Below are 25,810 nucleotides of genomic sequence, written 5' to 3' on the forward strand. Positions count from 1 at the left end.
GCTCCAATCAAGAAGTAGGGCTCCTCCAAGCTAGTTGAGATTCAAACTGGCCCTGTCCAGAGATCTGATAGTCTAGGAGTATGACAAAATGAATAGATGGATGAAAACCAAACTGGGAGGGGGGGAGACAATCTTGTTCCACGCAGAGTTGGACAAGAAGGCCCAGATTTTGCAGCTTTCTTTTTTCCAGCCTGGTGATCTAGAAGAGGGATCAGCAACATTTGGCCCACGGCCCCCCAGGGTAAGCCCCCTGGCGGGCCGGGCTGGTTTGTTTACCTGCCACGTCTGCAGGTTTGGCCGATCACGGCTCCCACTGGCCGCGGTTCACTGCTGCAGGCCAATGGGGGCTGCGGGAAGCAGCGCGGGCCGAGGGATGTGCTGGCAGCGGCTTCCTGCAGCCCTCATTGGCCTGGAGCAGTTAACCGTGGCAGTGGGAGCCGTGATCGGCCAAACCTGCGGACGCAGCAGGTAAACAAACAGGCCCGGCCCGCCAGGGGGCTTACTCTGGTGGGCCGCGTGCCAAACATTGCAGATCCCTGGTCTAGAATTAAGCTTTGATGGATATAACCATATCCTGGACAAACCTTACTGAATTAAGTTTAAGTAGTTTAGGAGGCCATTGTATTAAAAATTAAAATGTTTAGGTACTATTGAGGGATTGTATGTATTTTCATGGGGGAGGGGGACCACAGACCCCCAGGAACTAGGGGCCGGGGGGGAGCGGTTAGACAAATTGACTCAGGTTGTACCACCTCCAGAGAGCTACCACCACATCTACTGGTTCAAAATGGATTTGTCAGGGACCAACAGACACAGAAAGGACTTTTGGATAAACAGCCAGAGTTAAAACTGACTCAGAGCTTTCTCTTTGATCCATCAAATGGATAGGGCCTCTGGTCCAAGAGGGGCCCCAATCAGTAGGAAAGGGCTGGCAGGACTTTGACCTACAGAGGCCTTATAAGACTCCTAGATTCTAAAGCCAGAAGGGAACATGGTGATCTAGTCTGACCTCTGGTATAACACAGGCCATAGAACTTCTCCAAAATTATTCCTAGAGAAGATCTTTTAGAAAAACATCCCATCTTGATTTAAAAGTGGTCAGAGATGGAGAATCCAATTGTTCCAATAGTTAATTACCCTTGTTGCCAAAAATTTAAGCCTTATTTCCAGCCTGAATTTGCCTAGCTTCAACTTCCAGCCATTGGATCATGTTATACCTTTGTCTGCTAGATAAAAAGTCCGTTATTAAATATTTGTTCACTATGTAGATACTTACAGATTGTAATCAAGTCACCCCTTAACCTTCTCTTTGTTAAGCTAAACAAATAGAGCTAATTGAGTCTATCATTATAAGGCATGTTTTCTAATCCTTTAATCATTCTTGTGGCTCTTTCTGGAACCCTTTCCAGTGTAACAATATCCTTCTTGTATTGTGGGCACCAGAACTGGAATCAGTAGTCCAGCAGCTGTTGTACCAGTGCCGAATCCAGGGGTAAGATACCTTTTCTGCTCCTACTCGAGATTCCTGTTTATGCATCCAAGCATTCATTGCCTTAGTTCTTTTGGCCACAGTGTCGCACTGGGAGCTGATGTTCAGCTAATTATCTATCACAACCCCCAAATCTCTTTCAGACTCACCGCTTCTCAGGATAGCATCCCTCATCCTGTAAGTATGGCCTACATCCTTTGTTCCTAGATGTGTACTTTTACATCCATATTGTATGCGTGCGCCCAGTTTACCAAGTGATCCAGATCACTCTCTATCAGTGACCTGTCCCCTTCACTACTTACTCTCCCCCAATTTTTGTATCACCTGCAAACTTTATCATTGATGATGTTATGTTTTCTTCCAGGTCATTGATAAAAGAACCAGTCCCTGCAAGACCCCCACTAGAAACATAGCCACTTGAAATGTGTTCTTGCTTTCAGCAAAAAGATGATGGACTGGTAGCCACAGAAAACCCATGCTTGGGGTTTGAAGTACTGTTCAACAGCCAGAGCCCTTGTGGAGTGAGGGCTGATTTCTGGTAAGCTTATTAGCGTGCATGTAGGTTCTTTTATTGTTGTTAATGTGTTTTCTCTGTAATGCTTTACTTTTCTTGCTGAGACAAAACTGTGTGGAAACCGAACTGTGGCAATTACACTGTATATCGTCTCTGAGGAAAGAAGCAAAGCAATCCAAAGCAGGCCTGTTTTTTGCTGGGGATTTCACAGCATAATCTGGAAACTATGTAGCCTGGAAATACCCTGATCAGGAGGGAGAGAGATGCTGGTCTTCACCCAAGAGTGGTGACAGCTGCAGAGTCTGGATCCTAAAGTCGGCACCCTTGCTGGACCACCAAGTAGGAATACAGGTGCAGCTGCCCTAAACTGTGACATCAGTCATTTCTTTTGAAGAACTGGGAGGTTCGGTGCCTTATGAAGGAAATGCTTTGTGTAGGTTTCAGGGAGCACTGCCACTGTGCATTGCATTGTGTCCCCGTGGTTAGGGGTGGGGAAAAAACTGGCAAAAATTCTTAGAGGCTCAAGATGCCTTTGGTGGTTTCAAGATCTTTAATGACCCCACATGGTCAGAACTCAGTCAGTGCCCTGTAGCAACATGCTGGTGCTTTAGTTCAGAACTGGCTCAGAAAGAAGGGTGCGCCCCACTGAATAACCAGCACCACGTCCTGGCAGTGAGATGCTCCCTCCCATCCTAATTAGGACCTCTTTGTGGGTCACCACAAAGGCTATGATCACTGCAGGCAGAGACTGCACAGTGCCTGACTCAGGGCTTCATCTGGCTCAGTCACGATGAAGAACAGGGAAAATGGACTGACAAGTTGCTAGGGTTTTTCCACATCTCAGCCTGTTGAAAGTATGTTGTCAGAGAAGATTAAAAGATGCACTAATGACATTTACAACCCTAACTAAATAAACCAATGGCACCAGAGTGTAGGAAGGCGAAGTAGCTTTAAACATTCAACCTGCTGTGGTCAGAGTGGATTCTGAAAAGCAGAAATCTGGGGGAGCATTAACTATCAGCCAGGATTAATTATTTGTCAGCTCTCAGTGGCTATTCATATTTTTTTTCCTCTGTAGTTCAAGCTCCTCATTTGAATACACAAGTTGGCTTGAGATTGATTGCTAGCAGAAGCCATAAATCACAATCGCAGCATCTAACGATGGATTTTGAAGGCCAGTCAAAAAGTGCCTCCTCGGAGTATTTGTCCCTTGCAAATGCAGAGAACCTGGATGATGAACAATTAGGTAAGCTTGGCTCTGTTGAATTGGATTTGATTCAGAGTGCTGAAGGGCAGGGGTGGGCAGCTTTAGTGGTGGTGTGCATTGCTGATAAGCAGGAGGAGAACTATGTGTAAAGGTACCAAAACAAACCGCTCTAAAGAAATCAAATGTGTGGGTAGAACTGGCTTTGCACCCCTCTTATCCCTCTTCCTTTTTACCAGTGCAGGCTCACTGGAGTTACAGTATAGATGGCAAACGTAAATCACCTTTTGCACTGCTCTCCCTTAATTCCCTCCTACCTGGACTTGTGCTGTCCCCTCCATGATGGTATTTGTAATATCTGAGAGTGAGCCCTGCCACTTAATGTGAGGGATGTGGCAAAATGAGTCTCCATGGGGAATCCTGACATAGTTTCCTATTCCACGTGTCTTGTTCTCTTGGTGGAGGGTGCGATATGGCCCAAAGCTCCAGGCCTGGTGCTGTTCTGGGGTCTATGGAACCAAGAGTATCAGACCTCTCTGAGGGAAGGAAAAGCGAGGTCAGCCGGGAGTTCGGCAGGAAAGACTGACTGACTGACCGAAGAGTCCCTTCCTGCTTTACATGGTGCCCGGAGTAAAGAAACGCTTCAGCTGACCAGTATTGCCAGTCCCAAGAGGTCAAACATCATGAGTTAGGCCCCACAAAAATCACAAAATTGACAGAAAAATAGTGATTTTTTTATATAAATCATTTGGGGCTGCTTTTTATTTGCTTTTTGGTTTCTGAACCTTTACAGTGCACCTGCTTCATGTTCCCCAGCTTTTCTCTGCAACCACAAGGGCTGGAGATGTCCTGTCTTTTTTTAAATGAAAGCTGAGATTCTCTTGACTTCAGCAGCTGAGGCTTTAAGAAAAACACCAAATATCATGAGAATTGCAAACAAAGCGTGAGAGCTGACACTACTGATCAGCTAAAACACCTCTCACTAGTTTACTCGGAAACTGAGGTACCAAAGTGTGGCTGAAAGGGTTCCCATCTCTCTCCCTCCATCTCTGGTCACTGCCTTTCCCCAGCATCCCTCTGTTTTTGGTCTGGGTTCCTTGGCACCTCGCCTGCTGTCGGTCTGTTCAGGCACAGCATCCCCTGCCACTCTGTTGCTAGTACAGACCTGTCAATGTCGGAAGGCTATAAAGAGAGGTTTGAAGAGGAAAAGGAGGGCTCTTATAGCTCCATTGAAACTACAGCTGTTTCAGGCAGCTAGCATTCCTGAGGCCCAAATATGGGAGGAATCTGGGAGCCAATGGCTCCAGATTAGGGCCACAAGGGAAAAAAGGGTGCAGGACACTTTAAATTATATGAATTAACCCTAAACTTCCAGGTCAAGTGCATGGTGCATTTCTTTGACCTAGACTTCTGTAACGTAAACATACAGGGGTGGGGGTGGGTGTGTGTGTGTGTGTGTGTGTGTGTGTAAACAAAAACATGTTAGTCACAGTGCTAATGCACTGCCAGAAGGTGATCAAATACTTCAGCAATGAGCACATTATAAGGACCTATATAGAACATGGTGCTAATTATTTTAACATCAAGAGCAGCGAGTGGGATTTTTCAAAGCTACCTGAGGGTTTTGATGCTCGTTCCCATTAAAACAAATAGGAGTTAGGCATCGAAGTCTCTTTGGCAGCTTGGAAAGTCTGATCCAACAGCTAGAGTCTGCTTCACGATGCAACATCTCCTCGGCAGATGGTCTACAATGATAAAAGCTAGAACTTCAAAGCTGTATAGGGGAGAAGGGGAAAGGTAAATTGGGGCTAAACTGGGGGTTTTCCCCTTTAAGGAGGGACAACTGAGAACAATGCCAATGTGTCCTTAATTGTATCCACTTGTGTGTTACACTCTGCAGGAGGCAACCCAGAGACATCGTGTTTCATTGGGAAACCCGTTGTAATATTTCAAAGTGATGGCATTTAATCAATGAGAGGTTCTAGTCTGCCACTGAAATCAAAGGTGTTCTGACAGTGTAACACTGGAGCGATGCAACAGTGAATCACCATCAGTCCTTGTGACTTACAGTCACCTTAGAAAGAAAAGGAGGACTTGTGGCACCTTAGAGACTCACACATTTATTTGAGCATAAGCTTTCGTGAGCTACAGCTCACTTTATCGGATGCATTCAGTGAATGAATCCAATGAAGTGAGAGAGATGCATCCGATGAAGTGAGCTGTAGCTCACGAAAGCTTATGCTCAAATAAATGTGTGAGTCTCTAAGGTGCCACAAGTCCTCCTTTTCTTTTTGCAAATACAGACTAACATGGCTGCTACTCTAAAACCAGTCACCTTAGACAGATTTTCACTGTGTGCGTTTGTAACCCACGTGCCTGATGGGGAGATATCTCTTTAAGAAATGGTGGATGGGTAGGGGAATCAGGGCCAGCTCTAGGCACCAGCTTCGGGGCAGCAAAAAACCTAGAGCCGGCCCTGGTAGGAATGAATTATGTCTGGATCATTGTTGCTAGGTAGATGCACAATTACCTCTCCACACACAGAAGTTTCTGGAATTGGGTGTGGTAGTTTTGGGTATGCTCAGTAGGTTCCCTGTTGCTGGACTCAGACTCCATGAGTGACCAAAGACTCTGAGACTCAGTTTTTTCTTTATTTATGTTCATGTGTAACTGTAAAGATCATTTGTGTGGCTTACACAATAGTCATGTTATGTTATAAAAATTAAGTTATTGTTATTTAATTTTCTTTATCATAAGATTTTATAAAGTTGGCATTTAAGAATTAAGTTAATTCCTTTTATTCTTTTGGACTTGATTATGGGCAGGTTGACTCTGTGTAATTCTTGCTGAAAATCCTCAGTGCCATAACTCTGGGTCTCCATGTGCTTTGCTATGGGTGTCGGGTTTTTTTAGGCACTGGAGAAAGGCAATGCAGTAAACACTAGCCCACCCAGAGATTACATGTTAACATGAAGCTGTGATAAACATGGAGCAAAGAAAATGAATTGAATTAAAAACGTTTAAATAAACAAAAATATTCAAAAATAAGGACATGCAGCTCCTTGTTTCCCTTGTCTGATTTTTCCTAGTTAAGACCTGCCGTCTCCATGACAGCCAGTGTTTTTCGTTAGTTTTGTTTTCAGAGAAAAATGTAAGTTTCGTTTTCCATTTACAGGTTTGCAGCATCGTTTGAACCATGTTACTTACTCTTTGCTCCACCCACAACTGATCATCTGGCAGTGTGTGACAGGATGACTTAGCTCTAGGATTCACAGCGTAATCGAACCCAAATGTTCAAACATCAGGAGTCAGGCCCTGCAAAATCATGAGACTAGCTTAAAAAATATCAGGACTCTTTAAAAAATAATCAGTGTGGAGTTATTTTTATTTGCCTTCCTGTCTTGGAGTCTTTTCAAGTTTTTCTTCTGTAACCATGAGGGTTAGAAACTTGCATCTTTTTGTTGTTGTTGTTGTAATGAAAGCTAAGATTTTCCTGTAATCGCTTGACTTTGGAAGCTGGTGCTTTAAGAAAAAAACATGAAATATTGCAAGATTTCCCATTGCAAATTGAGAGTTGGCAACATTGAGTTCAGCAGAGCTTATTCCTTATTCGTAACTCTCCCAGGCCCAGAGTTTTGCATGCATTATTTGCAATTGTAGTTACCACAGCTGCAGTAACTGTGCATGTGAAAGCCCCATATCAACTATTTGCATAAATAACTAGTGAAACTGTAAAAAGAAAAAGGAGTACTTGTGGCACCTTAGAGACTAACCAATTTATTTGAGCTTAAGCTTTCGTGAGCTACAGCTCAGCTCACGAAAGCTTAAGCTCAAATAAATTGGTTAGTCTCTAAGGTGCCACAAGTACTCCTTTTCTTTTTGCGAATACAGACTAACACGGCTGCTACTCTGAAACCTGTCATAGTGAAACTGTGCACACAGTTGCTGTTGTGAATACACACAGTGGCATGCATACAGCGTATAAATAGCTGGGCCTTGTTCAGAATTTTGACATGACCAAGAGCTTTCAGGTGGAAGAGAAACTTTTATTTAAAAAAGAATAATGATCTCTGCTAAAAGAAACGCAAAGAATGGCTCATACACAATGGATCCTAATGCAGCAGAGTACACAGCATGTTGTCCTTTATGAAAGTATGAGGATGTAGATCCATGTGACTCTGCTCCCTGAAGCTCAGAGAGATTTCAAAGAAGGATCTTCCAGATCAGCAAGTCTGAGATGTGCCTAAGTGGATGACACTGAGCGAAGGACACTTATGTAAGAGAAGGGAACACATAAAGGTAAGCTGTGGGGAGTGGAATTCCCCAAAACCTATTCATCCCTCCCGATTTTCTATTAATATCCTCACTGCTTCTATCAGGAAGTTCCCTACTCTTGCTTTATGATTTATATTATATCTGCTGCAAATTAAAATTGCCAAGAACTGTCTGAGTCAAGTGTAATGCTTTATTCCCAAGACAAACATTTGTACAGTGGACTTTGTCTTGTCAGCCTTCTCGGTTTCAGTTTATGAGATATGTAAGTTTCACTTTCCACTTCCAGCTTCACCACATAGTTATTAGTCCTTCGTCAGAAACCCAGCCCCAAGTTATGCTTTTCTTTTTGTTCTGACTGGATATTTGGTGCTTGCTGATACATGCTCATACATTGGAGTCAGTCGTTTTCTGGAAAGTTCTGTAATTGACTTTCAATCTGCTTTGGGACTCGGATAAATGGCAAACGCACCATCTAGTGCAGGTAAGATTTGCTTTTAAAGACATTCTGAGTTTTTAGTGAACAATTGCCTGACTTTTCTAGCTGCTCATTTATACTCCTTGCTCTTTCTATTACTGCTGATGTTGAGCATACAAGTGTAACCGGTGTGATACGAGTGTTGTTAGGTGTCCCAGCAATGGGAAGGTAGGGAAGGGGGCTTCAAAATCTAAATTATGGGTTGTGTCTTTGTCATCATTCGTCTGCCTTGGAAGAGTGATTGGAAACGTCCCTGTTTACTTGCGAATGCCATGAACAGAGCTGGCCAGAAAATGGAATGTCTTTCTGTGGAAAATTTTTAACAAAAACAAGATTATTTTCAGTAGAAAATTTTGAAAGTCAAAACCTTCTTGGTTTTCAGCAACTGAAAACTCTGTTTTCAGCCCAAAACTGTCCAATCCCACCCTGCACCCACCCACCTCCCCCCAAAAATATGAAAGCAGAAAATGTCCTGTTTTACAGGCAAAAGTTTTTGTAAAAATTAATATTACCAATGATAGCAGAAACTTTCAGCCAACCCCTCGCCCCCCGTTTTCCATAGGAAAACAAGCTTTGATGGGATATTATTGACTAGCCCTAGCCATGAGAACTGGGGGGGAAATGGGTTTTCCTACTGACCCCACCCACCCCAAAGCTGGCAGGTGGGAGGAGCAAGCTATCAAGCAGTTATCACAGGGGTGGGCAAACTACAGCCCGCGGACCGGATCCGGCCCGTCAAGGCTTTGTATCCAGCCCAGGGGATTGCCAGCCCCGTGGCGCAGCAGGGCTAAGGCAGGCTCCCTGGCCCCGAGCTGCTCCCAGAAGAGGCCAGCACCATGTCCCTGTGGCTCCTGGGGGAAGAGGCAGGCAGAGGGCTCCGTGCACTGCCCTCGCCTGCAGACACCGCTCCCCGCAGCTCCCATTGGCTGGGAATGGGGAACCGTGACCAATGGGAGCTTCGGGGGAGGTACCCACAGATGAGGGCAGCGAGCGGAGTCCTCTGCCCTCCCTCCCACAGAAGCTGCAGGGACATGGTGCTGGCTGCTTCCGGGAGCGGCGCAGGACCAGGGCAGGCAGGGAGCCAGCCGTAGCCCCGCTGCGCTCTGCTGCCACCCCAGAGCCGCTCCAGGTAAGCGGCACCAGACCGGAGCCTGCACCCCAAACCCCTCCTGCATCCCACACCCCAGGCCCCTGCCCTGAGCCCCTTCCTGCACAGTGCACCCCTTCCCACACCCCGCGCTCCCTCCCGCACCCCAACCCCCGGCCCCAACCCTACATTCATGGCCCTGCATATAATTTCCCTATCCAGATGTGGCCCTTGGGCCAAAAAGTTTGCCTACCCCGAGTTATCATGAAGACATCTGACAGGACGGGACTGAAGGGTTAAAAATGGGAGTCAGATCTGGCAATTTCATCATCTGGGTCCATTAGCTGTTTTCAAGCTGGAAGACGGTGTGCCCATGAGAATCACACCTGCTCGGTTAGTTGTGTGTAATCCACACCTGTGGCCCATGGTACTGCAGCATGGCCTTAGCCAGAGGGTCTCCCGGTCCACGAGCCACCAGCTGTGCATGGCCTGAGGCTCTGGGTGGCTGTGCTGTTAGGTTTTAATTAGGTGTAAACTTGTTCAGCGAGCTAGCTTTGGTGGCCGAGCTACTAAATCTTTATGAACAACATAATAATTAAAGAAAACAATTAAATGGCCACAAAAAACGATTGGTTTGATGAGAGCCCCCACAGCTGGCAACAGCGAGAGCGCCAGCTTTCCCAGGCTGTTTTACTGCTCTGCATTTCACATTCTTACATGGACTAGATCAACTTGTTGTGCCAGGCTAGACTTGCCCTGACCAGATAAGAGGTGAGAGAGGGAGCTTGCCTCTAATTATTAATACGCTGTCAACGTAACAATAGCGAACCTTCTAAACGTGCGGCACTGTTCTACTCTGGGGCCCAATCCTGGGTAGCCTGAGCTCCCACTTAGCAGAATGGGAGTAGAGGAGCTTTCTAGGGCTCAGCACCTTTCAGAATCAGACGCCAGTTTTCTCCACTTCCAAACTGGACTTGAACCACATTACATGGTTATAAGACTGATGTAGATGGGGTCTTCTTTGCAGCGATGTAAGGAAAATTCAGTCCTCTTTTTCCCCTTTCTTTCCATCTTAGCTGGAAAGGTTGACCATCTTTCCAATCGCAGAATGTGTGTTTACCCTCTTCTCTTCCCTTCCCTTCCCTTCCCTTCCCTTCCCTTCCCTCTCTAGATTCAGGCTGAATCCTGTAAACCCTTTGCTTGTGTGGGAATCCCCATTGACTTCCCAAGGACTGCACACCACATGAGCCTTTGCAGGAGTGGCCCCTCTATTACAGCCTCCTGTTGGTTGCAAGACCTTTTTGTGGCTTTCCTCACCCCTCTTTGGATTGTCCATTAGACTAGAATTTCCCATGGTAATGCTTATCAATCAAGCCAGTGACTGTATCACGTTCTGATCTTGGTTACAGGGTAAACTGAGAAACTTCTTTGACTTTGTATAGCTTTTTGGAGAAGGTGGCGGGGAGGGGAGATAAAAGAAGAAATGTACATGCTTTCATTTTCATTTTTTGTCTAAAACCTTAGCATGGAGAAGGGTTAGCATTTGCCTGCCATCTGTATAAGCTCCCAGTAGTTCACATCCTTCTGAAAGGTTTATTTGAGTTATCTGAACTTTTTATTGCTTGCAGAGTTGGGAATGACCTGAGAAGTAGCTTCCCTGTGATGTTTTCCCTGGTCCTTTTCCCAAATCCAAACATTTCTGAATCTCTGAAAAAGGTTCCATTAGAGCCTGGCTCTCAAGAGGGACAAAGGTTCGGGTTGGCAGGACTAATCTCATCCATGTCCCCCAGTCGTCCCTATTGGTTGTGGCGAAACCTCATAAAAGCAAACCATCTAGGAGTCATTTCCCATCATGCTTCAGCCTGAACTGTATCTTCTAAAGTCATTCATTTATTCTCCAGAATTGGCTGAGATACAATGTGGTGATACAGGAATTGAGTGGAATCAAAATTACATTTTAATTGTAAACATTTGTCCAGAAATTAATGTCTCTGAACTAATAGTTCTCTCCAACCAATGTGTTCAGAAACAAATGACGGTCTCTAATTGATTTTATGATATAAAGGGACATGTACATGTAGAAAATCACCCAGGGATAATTGCAAATCCCCTTCTTTCAGCAGGTATCCACACAATCACTCAACCGATGCATTTGCTTGTTCTCACACAGTTGTCATTGAGTAGCTGCATGGGCATTTGCAGGAGCTGAATTTTAGCTGGGATGGATTTTTTAAATGTGCTGTGGAGCTGAATTTGGATTTAAAACACCACTACAAGCAGCCTATGCTGTATAACAGTTTGCTCAGGGCTCTAAATAGACGTCCCCTTACTAAGATCTTTATTGATGACTTTCTCACAGAGTAGGTATTTATGATAGCCTCAGATCCTTGAGATCACTCAGTAATTCCAGTGCCAATCCCAATATGTAAAGATGTTTTGAGCAACATCCAAGGACCCTTTTAACAGCTCATTGATGGTTCTTCCCTCTGCGAAACACAACTTGAAAAAGAAACTCCAACAAAGTTCTTGCTCTTTCTTTCTGAACTATTTTTTCTTGAGTTTTTTTGAGTTATTTAATTCATAAAGCACCATCACTGCAAAGCAATCTGAGAGGTGGCAGCACATATAAACAAGTGTCAGAATTTGAAAAACATAAACCCACTCGTGAAGGGTGCTCTACAAATGAGTCCTTGCCCTGATTCAGAGCAGATCTCAGGATGTTCAGCTGATCTCAATTGCCTTGATAGGGTGAAAAAAAGGCATGTAAGTACCTTAGGTCTCAATTATTCAGATTTCAACACCCATTGTAAACTTTCCTAATCATCTTTTGTCATTTTTAAGCACATTTATGTGGATTATTTATTACAAGTACAAAGTAGTCTTGTGTCACCGGTGTATTTTTCAGATGTCTGAAGGTAAATTACCTTAGTTGTTGAGGTGTGCAAAAGCCCAGGAGTTCAACATACCTAATTGTAGTTTATTGACCCAAAAAAAAGCTACAACTGGTCCACCTTGGGTAACAGAAGCCAGGACTGGAACACCAGTGCTGCTGAAACTCTCACTCAACATACATGGGCAGGACTGTGTGGGCCATATCTCCTGGCTGTAGTCACTCTTATCTATTCTTTATCTTTATTAGTACAAATTTTGCATTATACAATAAATGCATAAATGTGCCTAAACATGCATACAGCACTGGCTCATACAGGGCTGACATCTATTGATTTCAATGGACTTCAGATCAGGGCCAGGTAAAGAACATCTTTCCTGAAAGGTCTGGCTCGTCAAAGAATTTGGGAGAAGTCCAAACCAAATGGCACTTGGCAATGCAACTTAGGAAGCAGTGCTTCTCATATCTAAGGAGGCAATTCTCACCAATGTTAGCTGAATTTAACTTTACATACAGTGAAAACTTTACAATATGGCTGGGAAAATTCACAAAATGTGCCGTGAATGGCACTGAAATTCAGAAAATAAAAGCAGCTGGAGATGTGAAATCCAGTGGAAAGGGTATCATTCCTGGGTCTAGACATTTTGCTGTGTCACATCTTTCACTTGAGGGTCAAATTTTGCCTTCAGATATCCATGTGAGTTTCATGTGTGAATATCAGAACATAGGATTTGGCCTGCATTAGGAAGACAGTTTGGGACAACTTGTTTGGGGTAGTTTCTCTGTGGTTGAAAGCCCATTCTCTAGGGTCCAATCTTGAGTGGTGCTGAAATCAATGGGAGATGAGGTCCTTTCCAAGCCATAACTTCAGGTCTTGAATCATCCTCTACTGAAGTCAATACACGTATTTCCATAGACTTTGATGGGAGTGGGATCAGACCCTCAAAGAGCGGGAGTCAGAAAAGCTTTACTCATTTGCTAGCCCATCGATACTATATGGTGTATTTACAAAAATACCAGGCATGCAGTGTCTGGTATACCCAGCTCAGGTTTTTTCATTCATAAACTATTTAATTTCAGTGCTGGAACTCTGCTGTCATATATGCATGTCAACAGCCCATTGTCAGTTTAGTGGTAAAGTATTAGTCAGAGCTGACTATTTGCAGCTTCCTAAACACATTCATGAATATATAGCAATGGCACAGGACTGCTTCACTCAGCCTTTGAATTTTTTACAATGATGCTGTCACTTTTGAGCAGTGTCTGCAGCCTCTCTTACTATCAGCTTCAATAAACAAATGTAATCAAAGTTGCATTCAAAAGTAGCTTCTTGGAGTTTCTCTGGAGGAGCAAATAATCTGTGTTTATTTTATTTTTTTAAAGTCTGCATAGCAAATGATTTCCTCATTTTAATGATATTGATTGTAATGTGCTTGCAATAATTAACGCTGCTGCTAATGGATTATTGGAATTTCTCTTTAATAATATCATTAGGATACATTTCATGCATTTAATGGTTTTTGTAAAATGACAGTTAAGCCCTCTTGCCTTGGATTTCCTATTTCCTGATTAAATTAGTTTGTTTGCAAGAGCAAACCATGTTTCACAGCTGTAGCATTTTGGGGGAAATAAAAGTGTTTTTTGGTTAGATGTGCCAATGTATTTCCAGTCAGAGATGGTTTTTCTGCTCTTTGTCAGTTTCAGTGCTCCTCTCTGCTTTACTCCCCTTCTTTCCTGGTCTTCACGAAAAGAAATAAAAAATCTCTCATGACATAGAATCTCTTCTATGGAGATAGAAGGCCATGAGTAAAACACGCAGCATTTGGATGCAACCAGGATCCTTGGGATTGAGATCCTTATATTGGACCTCACACTGCACCCAGGAGAGGCCCTGATCCAAGGGCCACTGAAAGCAGTGACAAAACCCCCCTGACTTCAGTGGTGCAAGATCAGTCTCTTAGCAAGCAGGAGACCTTGCACCACCCTGCTGACTGCTTTTTGTCTGAGTTCTGGCAGCACAGAATGTGTAGCATCCCTCGTGGCAGGGAAAGGACAAGACACAGTGGTGATGAATACAAGAGGGTAATTTCTGTTTCTCTAGCTCACAGGCTAATTTAGTCCTTGCAACCTAACATCTCTTCAGTTCTTACTCTGCATGAAGCAGTCATAGAAGGGACTGCTGACTCTTACAAGAATACCCAGAGATGCAGAGAGGTACCTTGTCTCTTTCAAGATGGGGTACTAACTTACCACTCATGAAACCACATGACCTGAAGGAAGGGGTAGCTACTGGGAATTTTAGTTATGCCTCAGAGACAGGAGGCTCTTTTTGTGTTTGTGAGGAGGGGAAGCTAATGCTTAGACGGATGCAGGACCAGTGCCTCTGACTTCACCCCTGGATATGGCTGCATTTTTCCAAATGGCATCTCTTTTAAATTGTCAATTTGTGGCCTCCAGAAGCTAGACCCTCACATCCCTTCCAGACATAATCGGTGGTGCTAGGCTTGTGAAGTGGCGTCTAAAGAGGACAAATCAGTCCAGTATGGGAAAATAATGTGGGTATCACTTTTTAAAATAAGTCCTTAAGCCAATGACCATGACTGCTCTGAGGATGTCATTTTGGGTGAGTAAATACGTATTCATTAAAGCCTAAATATGTAACTGCACCTATTTATATGACGGACAACTGCAGTGCAAAGCCACGCCAGCCCATCATTTCAATTCATTCCATGCCTCCACCGCTTGTGTCTGGTCACAGTTCCCCATTTGGCTTCTGTGATCATTATTGCGTGACTATTATATCCACAGTTAACAAACAAAAAATTCAGACTGAAGATCAGAGGCAAGTGAGTAAAGTCTGGTTGCCAAAAAAAAAAAAAGGGGGGGGGGTTATTGTCTGAATTGCTTAGAATTGTCTGTAGATGGCTTTTATTGTTTACATTTAGCTTCACAAATGGAACAACTCATCTGGGACTACTTAAGGACAGCTCCCACTCCAAAGAAGGCCTCTGAGATTGCCTGCGCATGTTCAGTGAAAAAACAGGAAGCCAACAAAGTGCTGTACCAGCTGCGTAAGGAGGGAAAGGTTGAGAAGCAGAGTGACAACAAATGGGTTGTCCGGGCAGATGACACAGAGGTGGAATGTCATCAGAAAACCGCCCAGTTGAAAAGCGGTAAATGTTTTGAAAAACCTTTTTAAAACTCTGTCCGCAATGTCCGATGCTGAGGGCATTTGGGAGCTGAGTTTGTTCTCAAATCTGTAACTACATTGCAGCCTAACTGCATCAGAGACTCTCAAGCCTTTGACCCCAATTACTTTGAGTCCGTTTTTATTTAGTACAGTGAGTTGCAAGTCAATCGACTCTGGTTTTTTTTCTTTTGTACAGAACTGAAACTTGACTAAAGCAGAAGGTGCATTCATTCCTAGGCAGTTTTTGCACTGAACCTTGTCCAGGGTGGTAGATTAACTCCATGTAGTGTTCTCTGAGGGTACCCTGCCCTAGGACATTTCTTTTGTAATACCTGCAATCTTGGTGCATCCCAGAAGCAGACAAAGGTTGGCTCTTCAGAAATATCTTGGAAATATCTTTTGCCAGAAGCTGGGAATGAGTGACAGGGGATGAATCACTTGGTGATTACCTGTTCTGTTCATTCCCTCTGGGGCACCTGGACTGGCCACTGTCGGAAGACAGGATACTGGGATAGGTGGACCTTTGGTCTGACCCAGTAGGGCCATTCTTTTGAGTGTCAGGCTCCTCTCTTCGCTCAGACACGGGGGGTCTGCACCCAGGGAAGGGGGTAGTTTAATCCTCTACAGAATACTCCACCCATCCTGTAAAAGCCTCTCCATGGCTCCAGATTCATAAAGCTGTGACGAGGAACCAGGTTCCCAGGCAGGGAAATCTGGCACTGCCATACACTTTGCACTGGAGACCTTCATCCCTCCAGGAGGCATCTGGAAGGCATAGGCCCTGTAAGTACAGCTTCTGCAGAAGAATGATCCTGTGGGTCTCATGGGATCCCCAACTTCTTCCACAGGAGGGTCAATCACTCCCTGAACCTCACAATGAAAAGCTCTGCATGAACCCCCTATGGGCTTCGATCCAGTGTCCCTTCCCCTTCATGGGGACCATGGGGCCCTTTATTAGCCAGGGATCTTTGGCTGGGATAGTTTTAAGATAACTAGAGAGAGGACAAACTCCACATAAAGGCAGAGAAGTGCCCTTCCCCCTCCCTGATCAACTCAAGCCATGCAGCAAACCAACCATCTGCCAATATCCTAGCTTTACTAAAGCCCCACATTTTCTGGAGGTGGGTGAAGATCAGAACCGAGGGTATGCAGCAAAGATGTCTGCTCCCGTGGGAGCCTGCTTTAGGGGATGGGGACAAGAAAGGAAAATGGGGAATCAGTCTCTCTTCCTAGCTAAATAGCAGAACTTTTCACAAATCCCCCGCCCCCCAAATTACAGTGCCTAACAATGTTCTTTGTTGTAGATGACAGTGCCCTAGTCCCATTGCACCAGCCCGTGAACACTGTGACTCCTGTGAAAGATGACCTCAGACTGTCAGAAAATCGTAAGATATTTGCCACATGCCTAAGACCAAATAGACTAACTTTAGAAATCTACATTTAATGATTTTTGGCAGCCACAATAGAATGCTCTTAATGCTAGCATTGCACTATTGTATGTGTAGAAGTCTAGCATGGGTCTAGGAGTCATAAATCATATTTCTGCTAGGAATACCTTGTGCTAGTAGCCCGCAGGCCATGATAAAGCCTCATCATCCCAGGTGCACCTCCAGAAACCCTCTGTCTCAGGGAGGTAGATCCCCACCCCAGGCACCTTAGCTCCCACAGGGGAGCACATGAACTGCTACACCCCTGTAAGTGGCACAGGATACTGCTCTATCTACTCCATGCAGCCCACCAGCTCTGGTAGTTGGTAGAACTATGGCTCCAGCTACTCCCCATTCCCTTTGCAGCCGGTGTAATGGTGGGCCTGAGCTGGATAGCACAGAGCTCATTACTGGCAATCCCAGTGAAGTCATGTGAGCTGATAACTTGGTAAGATTCAAAGGGGAATTTGGTAGACCATGTGTGGCCTTGGGGCCACAAATTATCAGCCCAGTGGTCCCAGGGAGCAGGATACAAACTTAGCTGCGTTATCCTCCATTTCTGGCAGTGAATCAATAAGCCCACCCTTTGTTTCCCAGAGAAAAAGATTTACCAGTTTCTGTCAGAAAATGGATCTTGCCGTGCATTAGCCATTGCCAAACATACGGGAAAGAAGACACAAAAGGAAGTCAATGCAGATTTATACGCGCTGCAGAAAAAACATGTCCTCAGCCAGGAGGAAGACACAAAGCTTTGGTCAGTTTACGGACAGGGCACAGGTATTGTACTGAGATGCACTTTTCAGAACACCGCATTCTGAGTAGTGTTACAAAAAGCAGCTTTGTTTTCTTTATGGCTGTAAACGCTTTCAGTTAGACAACTAAATGGTCCTTCCCCGGGCCACGTCTCTTTGGCTTAGAGAACGTGGGCTTTACTTCGATGTGCCTATCAGCACCAATGCTCACAGTTTGACTGATCTTTAATCAGAAGTTCTGGTAAACGGCTCAGAGCATGGGGCTGGGAGACTTGGTCTTGAGTCAGCCAGACAATGCCCAACTCACTGTGTGCCCTCCTAGGGCGATGGGGGTTCATTTAACTCCTTTGTGCTTCCATTTCCCCATCCGTAAAATGCGGAGAGCACTTGTCCACCTTGTAAAGGGCTCTGAGTTCCTGAAATGATTAGCACTGTGTAGCCACAAGTTATCGTTATGCCTATGCTGACATATATTAGGCAAAAAAGAGATGTTGTCTATCGATCTCTTACTAAAATCATTTCATCTCACTACTTCTATGGCCTTGGCTTGATCAGTCCCATTTCTATCATTCTTTTCAAATCCTGCCCTGGGATATACACTGTTGCCGTTGTTCATTGTACATCGTTTTTGGGTACTGCTGGCTGACTGAGATCAGCCCTCGCCACTGGCACCATTAGACACACAGACACAGAAGTTATGTGTAGCATCAGGCTCCCTTACTTCTGTAGCTCCTCCCAACGTCTTCCTGCCCACAACCCTCCATTCTGAGATAATGAGACAGCAGAGAGATCTGCTACCAGTCAGGGTCACTATGAAATCAGGATACCTAAACACCCCTTACTCCCTCTAAATACACAGAATTAGCAACATAACGGGCTCCTTTAGGTGTGTCTACACTGCACACGAAGTCTGGGCTCTGACTCAGGTTTGAGCCCAAGCCCCACTTCAGTCCACACACAGATTAGTCTGTCTTGGGTCAGCAAGCACACAGGACCCGGGTCCTAGGATTCTGCTAGAGTGCGTCTACCCAGTGAGCCAGCAGCCCACCGTGGAGTGTCTCAGAGCCTGGATTTACAGACTCAGGCTCGTGGGACTCGCATTACAAGGCTAACAATAGCTGTGCAGACTTTGTAGCTTGGGCTTTGAAGCCTAGAGAGGGGATCACTTTTGTCACAGGACAAGAATTGCTTTTCTCCCAGGAAAATTGTTTGTCTTTTGTACTGGAGACTAATGTGTGTTTTGTTCTTTTCCAGGTTACAAAGCAACAAATCCTGGAGCAAATAAGGAAGCAGTGCCAGTTATTATTCAGCATAATCCAACAAACATTATCTATCAGGGAGGAGTGCAAAACACCATCTCTATAGCTGATTCCAGAGCTACTCAAATTGGAAACTACAACTCACTGAATCTAGTGGATAAAAAAGATGGTAATCATCTCTCTGCACAGGTTTATGGGTGCTATACTGGTTATCCTCTCTGAGAACAGACATGAACAACAGCCATCATAATTAATAACATAAAAAAGATTTCGTATTTTACCAGAGCTGGTTGGAAAATGGATTTTCTGTCTCGTGGGATATGCCAACATTTTGAAATTTGCTTTTGTGCCAGATGGAATTAAAAGTTAAGTTACTGCAGAATGGAAATTCTGAAAAATTTCTGTTAGGAAACACCAAATCGTTTCATGTCAATAACTGAAACTATAGCATAAATGTATTAAATATATAATATATAAATATAATAGATTAAAATTACTATTGCAATATACACCTAATATAGACCTTATCAAAATGAGATTGTCAAAACGAATCATTTTGGCACTCTCCCATACAAAATTTCACTATTATTATTATTATTTTATTTTATTAATATAGTTATTATTCCTTCCCTTTACACTTATACTTTAGATTCCAGACCAACTGTTCCAAGTCTTAGGGCTGCATCAGAGAATGCTGATATGTTGCCCTGTGAAGTAGAAGCTAAAACAACCACCCAGGGTGGTCAGGAAATTGATGTCACCGAGTCCACACTCAAGAATACTGTCATTGGTAATGATAATCAAATGAATATCATTATGAAGAACTTCATTGACAGTCGAGAGGAGCATCTAGACCAATATGGGACTCCAGAAAAGAGTAGGTACAGTGTGTTGGCTTGTGTTGAAGATACTCCAGTGCTCTGCAGGGCACTGGTTATACGAGAACTCCCTCAAGCACAGCCCTGTCTGCATGAGCGCTGACTTGTGAATCATTACAAAGCATGTCAGTGCTGAAACAAACCTTTATGACCCTAGAAATTGGGCTTAATGCTCAGAGTCTGTGATGTGTGAGTAGCAGTGGTTATTGCACTCCAGCCCTGTTCATGTCTATCTGTCCCCTTTCACAACTGGGGTAGGAAAACTTTCCTCTGACATCCTACTAGCGCGTATTTGTGACCCACTCCTATAACAAAAACCTCTTGCAAGCCTTCCATTTGGCTCCGCTATTTATGGTAGGACACCCTCCCATAAAGCCTGCATCCCAGCTAGGCAGGACCAACTTCATGACAGAGTGCAGCCCAGAAAATGGACCCTAATTATTGACTCTGCACCTGTCATCTGCCTCTGATTCCCACCGACTTCAAAGGGATGTAGGAGGAGGCAACTAGATAAAGGAAAAGTATTCCCAAGTGGTTAGAGTGCGGGACTGTGAGTCAGGAGAGCTGGGTATTCTTGACTATGCCACTGACTCGCAGAGTGGCCTGTGGCAAACTGCTTAACGTCATCTGTAAAATGAAGATGCCAATATTTTGTACGTTGCTTTGAGCTCCTTCATGGAACATGCTGCACAAGTGCCTAGAACTTTTTAGAGTTATACTAGGTACCCTCCTATCTGTATCCATTCATTTCTGTGCAACAGACTAACGTGCTGAAATGCTGAGATTTCTGCTACTATAATGCAAATCTTAGTCCCACCTGAGCCCTGGGAAATGAGTATGTCACCTTTTCGACATTCACTGATTCCATCTTTCTGATTTCTTATGCTCTCCTTTTTATGACAAATGCCCCCCCCCTTTTTTTTAACTCTAGATCCATTTGGTGACATTCTTTCTGCCAGCCCTGGACTGTCACTGAAAATTAACACCTCCCGCCCCGGGGAAAGGAGAGCTCCATTTCAAAGAGTCAGCATCAACAAGTCTCAGATGGAGAACGTCATGATCGGAAACAGCAACCAAATGAGTGTTCATGAGCAGTGTGGTTCTGCCAGCCTCGCAGATGAGGAGACAAATGAGGAAGACGATGTTTCAGGTCAAGATGGCAAACAGCGTGTTGACGCTTGTAGGCTTCTCTTGCATGTAAACTGTGCCTGATGTGTATGAGCTGGCTCCATGGTGTGTGCCAGACATTTGAAGACTACTGACATCTAGGTCATACTTGCCAAATTTGGACAGGTGGCCAGTTCTGAACATTCTGCACTATGGGCCTGATCCAAAGCCTCTTTAGGTCAATTGAAACCTTTCCATTGGCTTCAATGGGCTTTGGATCAGATTCTAGAAGCATCACTATCAGTGGGTCCTTCCCCCCCCCACTTTGGGCCAGATCCTCGCATCCTTCCTAATGCTGGGGTAGATTGGTACTTTGCACAGGAGGAGCCCTAATTTACATCACTTTGAGGCACCCCCACAATATTCAGAGGAAACATTAAGAACAGTCCCACTTCATCACATCTCTCCCCCCTTCGAGACCGAACTGAGCGGGGTCACTTTAGCCGGTGACCTGGGGAAGTTCGAAGCCACCAACATTCCCATGGATGCCCCAGCATCTCTTCCATTTCTTGGTGGGAGTTACACCAGGCCCTTCCAGTTTCATGCCCTCCCTTAGGTCGGGGGTGGTCAATAGCACTCGCATGCCGCATGTGGGAAGGTTTATGCGGCCTGTGCCCTTTTGCCACCCCAAAACCCCCGGGGGTCAAACTGGGATCAGGTCTTCTCCCAGCGCTCCAGTCTGGAGGGCTGCAATTCGGGCTCTCTTGGTTAAGAGTCCCCATCTTGACCTGGGCTACATACTGTTCACTTAAAGAACTAGCGTGAAGACATTCCTTTCTCAACAACCTTGTCTCCCCAACAAGCTGGCCAAACACAGCCACTTGGTTATATGACTGTTTAACTTTCTTAACAGCTTTCACTTCATCTGAGACCTTCTCAAAGCTATCCACACTGGATCTTTCAACAGGAAAGTCAGTGGCTTCATTCACAACAGAAAAGTTCTGGCTGTTAGGAACTGAAACTTTCTTGATTAAATCACTTTCACACCCTTCAGTTGCAGTAAACTGCTTGCAAAGACTCCATGAGGATTCCTTTCCCCAGGGGCTTTTCTATGCAACAATTCACCCTTCACAGAAATTCTGCCCTTACCCTCTTCACCTAGGGCTTGCTCAAGAGAAACACTTTCCTGATCTTACACCAGTGGCGAATAAGGTGTAACAAAGCTCTTTGCTACCTGTGACATGTCCCCTCCAGGGAGCCAGCAAGGGGGTGGGAGTGGCTGTGATTTCCACCATGCAGTGCACAGTGGCCTTAGCGGACGGGAGGATTCAACCCAAGGGTTGATTTTATTTATTATGGTACTTCCCCCATCATGCTAAACTGTAATTACTTTGCAAGCACCTTGATTCCTCTTTTGCTGCATGCTGTACTTTTCACACCAGTATTTCTTATTTTTGTATCTTAATCGTTTATCATGTGTGTTCTTTAAATTGTAAATGAAATATACAGAGATAGAAGCAAATGGTAGCTACCAGTGTCAGTAACCACAATGTATTAATTTTAACATAAGGATTGCACAATTCAGTTGCATTTATAGCATGCAGGGCAGCTGGCGCACAGCTCTGCTCTGCTCCAGTCACTTAAATGCTCTCTCACTTTTCCTCTTGCTTAATAATTCCACTAGATTCCAACTTGATTTCGGAGCAAAGCAAATGGACATCCTGTGATGATAACAGCATGGATCAGTCAAGTGACATTTCCATCCTTTGTGAAAAGCTGCAAGATGTAATCATTGGGAACAACAACTACATGAATGTAGAAGAAACTGCAGATACTGAGAGGGGTGAAGGAGATGAAGACATATAATAGATATGTGGGGAAAGCAAAGATCTTGCTTATGAGGCCCTTGCAGAAATTCACAAATGTGAGCAGGAAGAGGTAAAGAAACTTGCTAATTCTAATTATTTTTGCCATGGAGAAGGAAGATATTTTCTGTGATTTACAGACAATAAATGGAACAGGACACACTGTTCTCTGCCTACTCAAAATGTTGAAAAGCAAACAGGATCCCTATATCTTTCCTTAGGGAGTTCTTCTGCAAGAGAAAGAAAAGTAACGGAGTGAATCAATTTTATGCTCCCTGTGAACTTTCAGAGCCCTAGCACCATCGTAAACCTTGAATCCACCCAGGACTTGGAAATCTTGTGCTGTGGCAAGTGACAAATTTCAAATGCAGCTGCTATAAAACTCAGTTGCTTACAACTAGTTTGCACCATCCTTCTGCTGGTAGGCTCCAAGGCAAGCTGCTAACTGGAGGTGATAGCCCAGCATGAGCTATGACTCAATTTGGTGGAGAGAGCTTTCAAATTCTGCCTCTTTGGAGAAGGAGATGAGCTAATGGGTGAGGTGCAGGGGTGAGAAGAAAGAATGCAAAGCATATTGTTCTTGTCAGTTTAAGATTCTGAACCTCTTCTGGGACCAGCCCAAAGTGGGAACCAAGGTTGCGGAGCCAAAGCTGAGCCACTCCAAAGAGACTACTCCATCCTAGTAGACAATTGTACTTGGGACAGTGGATACCGGGATTCCTACCTCAGAGCTGGGAAAGGGGAGGCCTGTTCAAACCAGCTATACAGACACATTTAGGGGGTCCTGTGTGTACTGCAAGAACAGCTGAGCTAAGCCTGGTTACCAAAAGTTAACAGGTGTCTGTTACTAACAGAGTTCAGTGTTTCCAGCTCTCATTAAGTTGTCATAAGTCTCGCAATGTTCACTGACTTTCTTAAAGCCCCAGCTCCTACAACTCAGAACCTCTCTTCTTGTTTTTAAAAGGAAAAAAAGGTTGAAAATGTGAACAAAGCATGATCTCCAGGCTCAGAAACCAAAAAGTCAAATAAAAAGAACCCCAAAAGGTGCAGATGTTTAAAATCTCATGATTTTTTAAACTGCTCTCATGATTTTGGGGCTTGATTCATAATATTTGAATGCTTGGGGTTGCTAATACTAATCACGTGGTGCTTGGACATTACCATGCCCGTAGCTGGTTACAAACTGTTCTAAACATTGTACTATGGACAGGGTATTATACAGCTGGGCTCCAGAAGTAAGGAATCGTTAGAGGAGAATGAGGGACTCTGGAATTTTCTTTCCTTTCAGCTCAACGGTTCCACACTATGTTGACTTCCCAGGTACTTCCTAGGCCTGTGTCTTCATGCAGGTCTTTCCCAGAGGGATTATTTTGGTTTCTCTCTCTCTCTCAACATTATGCTAATTTAGATAATTATTGTCAGTGTTTTTGTCAATGTTTAGATTGTTTATGTGACAAGAAAGCAAGTGATGGACACATTGTATAAATATGACAAATTAATTTAATGCTGCAGCTGGGTTTTTAAAAGGGATGAATGATTTTATTTGTAGTCACAGAGACAAATTGAAGGTAAATGGATTCCCTGCTGCAGAGTGTAAGCTGATCACTCTACGTGTCAGGAAGGTATTGACCCATCTACCACACAGTAGCCTTTGATAGCTATGCTATGGGTTGATGTACTTGCTCAGCTCTGGAGCTCAAAGACCAGAAACCAAAAACAAAGTTCACGCAAATCCCTACAAATCAACACACCAGGTGAACTAAAGTAGCTGGTTTGAATCCTGGAAAGGGGATCATGTCTATTTACAAATATGGGGCCCAATTGTCCAATCTGCCTGAGCTCCCCAGAAGCTGAGGGAGAAAGTGGAGAGGGAGATAAATGGGTTTCCTTCCCCTGTATTCTGGACCCAGCCCCAATGTATGGTACAACATCAGGAGTGCTCTTACATTTGGGCTATCTAGAGCCCCCTCAGGGGCCATTCCAGCAGTGGCATTCTGCTTCTCTTGGCCATGTCTCCAACACACCCTCTCCACCAAGTGCTGTGAAAGGAGATGGTGTCATTCCCCTCTGCCAAATCCACCAGCCTTTGTGCTGCCAGAGTGACATGAAGGGTCCCGTTGGAGCATTGAGCCAGTGGGATTTCTCGACCACCTTTTAATGTCACTGCTGCATTTCCTGTTCAGTCAGACATTGATCAATCTGCACCTTGTTTTTCAAGGCAAGGTAGGACTAGCCAGTGAAAAGTGTATGACCCCAGAGTTAATTTACCTCCATAACTAAGTAGTAAACTAAATCAAAACCACTTCAGTAGAGCACGAAAAATTTAACGAATGAGTAAAAATATTGATAGGTACTCTCTGCAAATCAGTGGAGTCACAGTGTTGAATATGTCCTTTTAACTCCATGTCTGAAAAGACCTAGATGTATAGCACTCCACCTAATAATTACTATTTCAAGTTGCTTAACTCAGGGGTGAATGGAACCAGCGACATCAATTTGCATGTGCAATTGTAATATCTATTCAGCCAAAGTGACTCAAGATGGCATCAGAACTACCTCTGTGTTCCTTTCAAAACATAACAACAACCTCAAGAGGATTGGTGTCAGGATTTGTGCGTGTAAAGCCAAGAGCATACTGTATTTGTAGTCAGTGGATGACAAGCAACTGACAGATCCCACCTCCACCCCCAGTCAAAGCAGCTGAGATGCATGTCAAGCTTACTTTGACTGCAATGTGATCGTTCTGTTTTCCTGTGTGGAGGTAGCTCTAAAATTAGGGACACTGGAAAAAACAGACCGAAAAAAGAAAGAGAGAGAAAGCTCTCTGATCATAGCTAAATAGCAAATCAATGCCAAATGTCAGAAGTGATCTAAGTGTCGGCGTATGCCTCACTATACCAAAGTCAGATCGTTGTCCTGTGATGTCTGGTATTCCACTTAGGAGTGGTTGTAGAGATTAGAGACCCGGGACATCATGGTCAGGGTTATCTCCTGTTTACACAGACCCTTATCTCCTCACTATATGCCCCCCAATGGCCACCCTGAATAGTAGCACTACACGTTTATACCTAACTCCACAGGGATCAATTCCAATAATTAAAGGCTTAAATTATTCCTTCTATGGCTTACGGAATTGCCATGTGAGTAAAGGGCAGGAGATCCTTCAGAAAACCCAATAATTGACCTATTTAAGTCAATGAGAATTTTTGGCCATTGGGACAAATATCAAGCTTAATATGGGCCTGAGTTTGAAACCCTTACTGATGCTGTGTGGCACTCATTCAATGGGGGATTAGTCATGTAAATAAGTCCTATCTGATGTGAGTAATGGAGGCAGATTTTGGCCCTAAATCATTACATGAATTGATCTTAGGCTCAGGAGAAACTGCATGACTCAG

At 44.3% G+C, this 25,810-nt stretch overlaps 1 protein-coding gene and 1 long non-coding RNA gene across 2 annotated transcripts; both read left to right on the plus strand.

Annotated features, from left to right (window-relative positions):
* Positions 1 to 1,639: 1,639 nt before the first annotated feature.
* Positions 1,640 to 6,430, plus strand: LOC141997297 (uncharacterized). The gene is made up of 3 exons (XR_012641708.1): positions 1,640 to 2,027; positions 3,082 to 3,249; positions 6,383 to 6,430. It is a non-coding gene; the product is annotated as an uncharacterized LOC141997297 (long non-coding RNA).
* An 8,377-nt stretch (positions 6,431 to 14,807) lies between these two features.
* On the plus strand, positions 14,808 to 25,577 carry ZBP1 (Z-DNA binding protein 1). Its single transcript, XM_074969558.1, has 7 exons — positions 14,808 to 15,107; positions 16,429 to 16,509; positions 17,149 to 17,328; positions 18,558 to 18,731; positions 19,212 to 19,439; positions 20,372 to 20,590; positions 22,232 to 25,577. The coding sequence occupies exons 1-7, from the start codon at positions 14,888 to 14,890 to the stop codon at positions 22,411 to 22,413; spliced, it is 1,284 nt and encodes a 427-aa protein (XP_074825659.1). The 5' UTR covers positions 14,808 to 14,887; the 3' UTR covers positions 22,414 to 25,577.
* Positions 25,578 to 25,810: the final 233 nt, after the last annotated feature.

Source organism: Natator depressus, chromosome 13 (assembly GCF_965152275.1).
Source record: "Natator depressus isolate rNatDep1 chromosome 13, rNatDep2.hap1, whole genome shotgun sequence".
Lineage (NCBI taxonomy): Eukaryota > Metazoa > Chordata > Testudines > Cheloniidae > Natator > Natator depressus.